Consider the following 5,746-nt stretch of genomic DNA (forward strand, 5'->3'; position numbering starts at 1 on the left):
CTAATTCTAGTCTTAAAGTATATTTGTGATGAAGCATAACTACATACCAATCATGCATATTTTGCAGTGTAAATTTTTAAAGTATGTGATGAAATGTATAAGCACACATTAGTTTAAGTACATTTATATTTCACATACATGATTACAGTGTTAAAAAACTCTATTTTTTAAATGTCTTTCTTACATGCAAAATAGGATTTTTTTTATCAGCCCTTCAATAGTTAGTTAGTTTTAAATTCGCTTTGGTTTGAAAGTGAGAAGTTAGCAGTCTATATTTCTCATGTACTTGGAGAAAAGTCATGCATGGGAATATAATGCACTTGAGATGCACTCTAGTAGAAGTTGGAGCACTCTTGGACACTAAAGTACACCTCTCAAGAGAAAGGAGAAAGTGACACATAGGATATAGTGTGAGAGGTGTGAGAGGCTTGCACCTACAAAAGTTGAGCATAGTGGAAAGTGGCATTCACAAAGATTTGGCATGCATATATAAAGTGGCAATAATACTAAATGGTGTGCGGAAGCCACTTGCATCTAGAAGTTGTATGTCTCTAGTATATGAACATAAAGTGAAAAAGAAAACATCCATGAAAATCAAATGAAACGACAAAAGGCATCTTAGAAGAATGAGTGATGTCCATGTAACATGCATGAATGAGGTCCTATAGACTTCAAGCACCATCAAATGTAGCTAGAATTCAAGTCATATAAGATGTACCAATTCGAAGTTCAAATAAGAGCAAACAACAACATCCATATAACCATAAACTCTATATATAATAGCATAAATGAAAAGACATGGGAGATTCCAACTTATACGATGCTTTTATTAACTCGATCGACTTCCTAAATATATATCCAAAAGAATGAATTTGACATTTGTTAAATAAGCATGTCCCAATTATTGAGGTGCACACTTTTTACATGATCTTATAAATTTCAAGATTTTGGGAGACAAATCTAGTTGTAATGATGCATCATTTATGATAAGGATGAGATTAATTGTATATTTCATGTAAAATTTTAAATTACTAGTTGATTTCTTAGATCCATTTAAAAAATCTTGAATTTGGTAAGGTAAAAGAAGGTGAGCTTGTTTTATTTCCCTTCTATGCCTAATGCATAGTAGAAGCTCATATAATCATTTAGCCAAAAAAAAAGGGACTTGTAAGAAGAATCGTTCATGTTAAGGTGAAAAATGTGACCTTAATATTCATTGTAAGTGCTATTATTTAAAGACTTATGTTGTCATGTTTGTTAAAATCATATTAGAATTCATGGAGGAACAGACATCTGATCATATGCCACAATGGGGGATCATATGCCACAATGGGGGATCAAGGTGCCTAATGCATAGTAGAATCTCATATAATCATTTAGCCAAAAAAAAAAGGGACTTGTAAGAAGAATCGTTCATGTTAAGGTGAAAAATGTGACCTTAATATTCATTGTAAGTGCTATTATTTAAAGACTTATGTTGTCATGTTTATTAAAATCATATTAGAATTTCTTCAAGTGCTTATCGAATTTGGTGTCTTAAAGGTTGTTATTACCCTGAATGGTGCGATATTAAAAACTTGTTTTTAGTGCTCTCATTACATGTAGGTGAATAACTTATGGCTTATTCATGAATGGTGAGAAATTAAAAACCTTTTTTTTTGGGTGGTGGTGGTTGGGTTTCATGTTGGTAGATTGACCATGAAAAACGTATACCCAAAACCTCCCTTGTGGACAACCTTGGCCCTTGTTTGTCGCTTTTCAAAATCACAAAGTCTGTGGACATGTGGCGATTTGGACTACATGTCTAATCGTGGTTCATGCAGTTTTGTTGCCACCTTTAGGAGGACATTGTGAGGAGTGGGGGATTTAAAGTGTTTTTGTCAAACTTGTTAGTGATCAATGGTTGAGATTACTTCCTCTCTGGTTATATACTTTCTAATTCAATTTAGCTAGGTATATATATATCACCACTTTCGAGTTAACCAATTTTCGATCATTCAAAAATAAGATTTGGAATTGGTGCCGCGGCTGTCATGATGGCTACAAGTGGGACTTTGTGGCGAGGTTGATAGCGACTTGCCGAACATTGATTAAATTGCGTTAATCTCTTGATTGCTAAGCTTAAAAGTACGGGTGATCAATCTAGAAGATAAGCATAAAACCCTCCTTGCAAGAGGGGTTTCACAAGCATAAAACCTCCTTGCAAGAGGGGTTTCACACGTTGATTGTATCCAAAGAGAGTACCGTTTGCTGGGCGCTCTGCATGTTCATACGCAGTGTTAGAGAAAAACCGTCCTTTACAATATTTTTCTTATTTAAATTAACGGTGAAGAGATAAAAACCGACACTAGGAAATGAAGAAATTCACCCGTTAAATAAAAAAGCTCAATTTCAAAAAGTACTTTGATATGCTTTTCTTGGATTTAAAAGCGATTACAATTCTTTGTATTAATGGGCCATGAAATATTTGGAAGGGTAGTACCCATTAATCCATTAATGGTTGCTTTTGACTAACTTTATTATCTACATGTAATGTAATTTATGACGGTTGACAAATATTTTTAAGTCCAAAATACCGAAAACATTAAACCTCCAGTCAAACCGGTAATATCAGCGAGGGGATAGTGGAATCTCTCCATGGTGTGTCCGTTACATGACCATCAAATATTTGGAAGGGTAGTACCCATGCAGTGGTACTAAGGTGTGGGAGTGCAACTTACCTTACAGCTATGTCACACAAACTCCTATCAATGGATGCAAAATGATGCTTCAAAATCTCTTAGCTATAAAGCAAAGAAAAGGTAGCTGTCAAAAAAAAAAGGTACCATTATCACAAGTGAACTTCAAATTGGAAGAAAATTGTTGATTTCTTTAGTACAAGGAGGGAAAAATTTGTATTTTTAGTATAAAAGGGGTGGTGGTGAAAAAAAAAAGCTGTATGCTTTTTGTGTGTGCGGAGGTACTAGTAGTGTATGTCAATAGTTGCTTTTTGGCAGGCGTCATGCCCGTTTTTGAGCATTTTGACTATAAAATACTTGCAAATTTTTTTTAATGCCCATCTAAAATTACACTAAAAACAATAAAAACTTTGCTATATTTCACCTAACCCGTCAGTTTTGAAGGGCAAGGATGCCTGTCAAAAAACAAGCCTGTGTGTCATTGAACCACATGGTTGACTTTGGTGAAGAAAGTCGTGTTGTTGGAGGACGACCAGTTAAAAAGATTGAAAGGGTCTACCTCTGAAGAGGCTCCCTCTTTCACATCATAGTCTTCCATAAACCTGTTTTGCCTGTGCATTTCTTCTAACATCTCAGCAAAAAGGGTAGACTGTAGATAAGCTTCATCTTCAACACAAGCAGATGAATCAAGCTGCTGGGACGCCCCGGGATTAGTGGCATCATTAGCCATTAATCCTTGGCTTTGTGCTAAATTATGGTTGACCTCCAGGGGGGCATCCCCAATGAGATCATCTGAGTGGGGTGATGCCAAGGGGTCATCATCCATATCCATGCTCAAGGTGCTGTTATTAGTGTTGCAATCTGGGCTGAGCTCATTGTTGCTGCTTGGAGACTTCTCTTGTGAGCTTGTTGTTGATTGTTGTTGCATTGTTGTAGAGCCAGCCAAAGCGTTAACGCGGTGGGTAGGCCAGGGGTGATTATGATCTGATGTGTAGGTGACCACAAGCATGGAAGGGTCACTAGGGTTCCTCTCCACTTGCTTTCTTGCAGGGCAGCCTTTAGAGCTACTGCATCTGTAGTAACCCCTGCAATTAAGGGAGGTTAAGACCATTAAATCATCATGTAACTGCACCATTTTAGGATCTTGTGATCAAGATCTTGGGTGATTAAGGTGAGATTAACAGAAGGGGGTGTGTGTACCTTGGGTGTGGAGAGCCCTTGATGGGCTTTTGCCCATACTTTCTCCAAGCCCACAAATCTGAAGGAACATTTTCTCCTCCATTTGGCTTGCTTGACACCCCTCCGGAAGCAGGGATGTAGACCACTCGCTTTTGCTGTGCTTTCCTGCTTTTTAATGGGCACAATCAGAATGCGAAGTTGGTACCATAACCACACATAATTAAATTATTAAAATTAACCCAACCCTTAACCTCCCCAGCCAAGCCCCTTCCATTACCTTCTTTTTGCACCCCTTGCTTTGTTTGGGGTCCTCACCGCCCCTGACGAACAGGCCTCTGCTTCCACCGCATCCTTCAGTTGCTCCAAAGCTCCCATGGCCCCCGCCGGCTGTCGTAGCCCGCCGGAGACAGAACGCACTTCCCTCCCCACGGCAGAAACCTCCGACAGCGTACCACCACTTGTACATGACCCTGCCGTTGCGAGCCGGTGATCCTCCTCAACTCTCTGACGGAGAAAGCTCGACATCAAGAGCTGGCCCTGTGCCGAAAAGTCCCCGTCCAGCCGCCGCTGCTTGAGGTGATGTTGGTCCGCCGTGCTCCGCCGCGTCGATGACGACAGAGTGTCGTGAGCCTCCAGAATCTGGGCGGCTAACCGGCTGCCATAGATGCCGGAATCACCCAAATCTAGCGTATGGACGGAAGTCGGCCCGACAGAAGACGAGAAGACAGACGGAGCAGAACTGCCGTAGTCGCAGCTGCTGCCGGAAAGAGTGGAAGAAAGCTGGGCGGAGGGAGGGGAGGGCAAGCTATCAATTATATGAAGGGATTGGCTGAGTGCTGTGAAATTATGAGGGCTAAAGCTTGGTGGGATGACAAGGTCGCAGAGGCTATGTAACCCAAAAGAAGGGGGAGTTGAAGAACGGAAACCAGGGAAGCTACTGCAATTAGCAGCATTAGAAGAAGGGATTAGCGGCCGAGAAAAGAAATTCGGCTCAGAACAGGGAGTAGCAGCAAGAGGGTAAGAAGAAGGGGAGGGGAAGGGGAAGAAGCTTTCAGCCATGGAAGTGGGTGGTGAGGAGGTGTAGGTAGGGGGGTTAGATGATGAGAATCCTGCTCTCACGATAGCCCCAAGGTCTCCATAGTCAAGGAGGTGATCCATGTAAAGCAAACAAGGTTCTTTTCACTGCACACGAGCTCGTGCAGAGAGCGAAATGGAGGAGAGCTTGCACAGAGTTGAAGAAGTTGAAGAGCGAGGAGGAGGAGGAGGAGCACGAGATGCAGAGTTGAGTGGAGGCAGAAAGGCGCTGACTTTCCTTATATCGATGGTGATGATGATCACATAATTCAACATCCCTTGTCAACACGGCCGCATATGTCAACACGGCATACATCCCATGTCAACACGGCATATAAAATCCTCCCACCATCCATGGCATCCATTATCAACACGGCATATAGCATCATTATATATGCATGTCACAACGCCCACATCATCATCACACTGTGCCGGTGACGTCACCAGTACATACGCCCAATGCTTACCATCACGCCCATACCCATGTCAAACCTCCACCCATCATTATCATCATCCCATGTCAAAGCAGCACGTTATCATCCACCGTGTCAACGCGGCATCCATTATCCATATGCCAACCATTGTATCCCATGTGAGCACCACATGGCACCCATGTGACCCATATCCTATACCCATTTCTTACATTATGCATCCCACCCATTGCCAACGACCATACACGTGCGGAACCTACTTCCCACCACCCATGGGCGAAACCCATGGTTTTTCAAGACCGTGGTTAGTTCCTCGGCCGCAGTCCGCTCAGGTCCGTGGAGGACCGTAGTAGCAGGCCTGCTGCGCCTACCCTTTTTGAACAA

General features: G+C 41.8%; 1 protein-coding gene across 2 annotated transcripts; it reads right to left on the bottom strand.

Moving 5' to 3' along the window:
• Positions 1-2,827: 2,827 nt before the first annotated feature.
• On the bottom strand, positions 2,828-5,151 carry LOC147602796 (uncharacterized). Of its 2 annotated transcripts, none has more exons than XM_086797543.1 (3): positions 4,135-5,151; positions 3,879-4,022; positions 2,828-3,763 (listed from the first exon to the last, which is right to left on the bottom strand). In XM_086797543.1, the coding sequence occupies exons 1-3, from the start codon at positions 5,013-5,015 to the stop codon at positions 3,157-3,159; spliced, it is 1,632 nt and encodes a 543-aa protein (XP_086653669.1). In that variant the 5' UTR covers positions 5,016-5,151; the 3' UTR covers positions 2,828-3,156. The 2 variants fall into 2 exon arrangements, with proteins under 2 accessions (XP_086653669.1, XP_086653668.1); XM_086797542.1 differs by having other exon boundaries at positions 3,879-4,025; positions 4,135-5,144.
• Between the last annotated feature and the right edge of the window lie 595 nt (positions 5,152-5,746).

Source organism: Cibotium barometz, chromosome 66 (genome assembly GCF_041138505.1).
Source record: "Cibotium barometz isolate CiBa-2024 chromosome 66, ASM4113850v1, whole genome shotgun sequence".
Classification (NCBI taxonomy): Eukaryota; Viridiplantae; Streptophyta; class Polypodiopsida; order Cyatheales; family Cibotiaceae; genus Cibotium; species Cibotium barometz.

Bases quoted from the DNA above. Each gene is read 5' to 3' on its own strand.
- LOC147602796 (XM_086797542.1), bottom strand. From the start codon at position 5,015: ATGGATCACCTCCTTGACTATGGAGACCTTGGGGCTATCGTGAGAGCA. The intron at 4,026-4,134 runs GTAATGGAAGGG...CCCATTAAAAAG, and splicing joins GCAAGGGGTGCAAAAAGAAG to CAGGAAAGCACAGCAAAAGC. The intron at 3,764-3,878 runs GTACACACACCC...CCTTAATTGCAG, and splicing joins AAGGGCTCTCCACACCCAAG to GGGTTACTACAGATGCAGTA.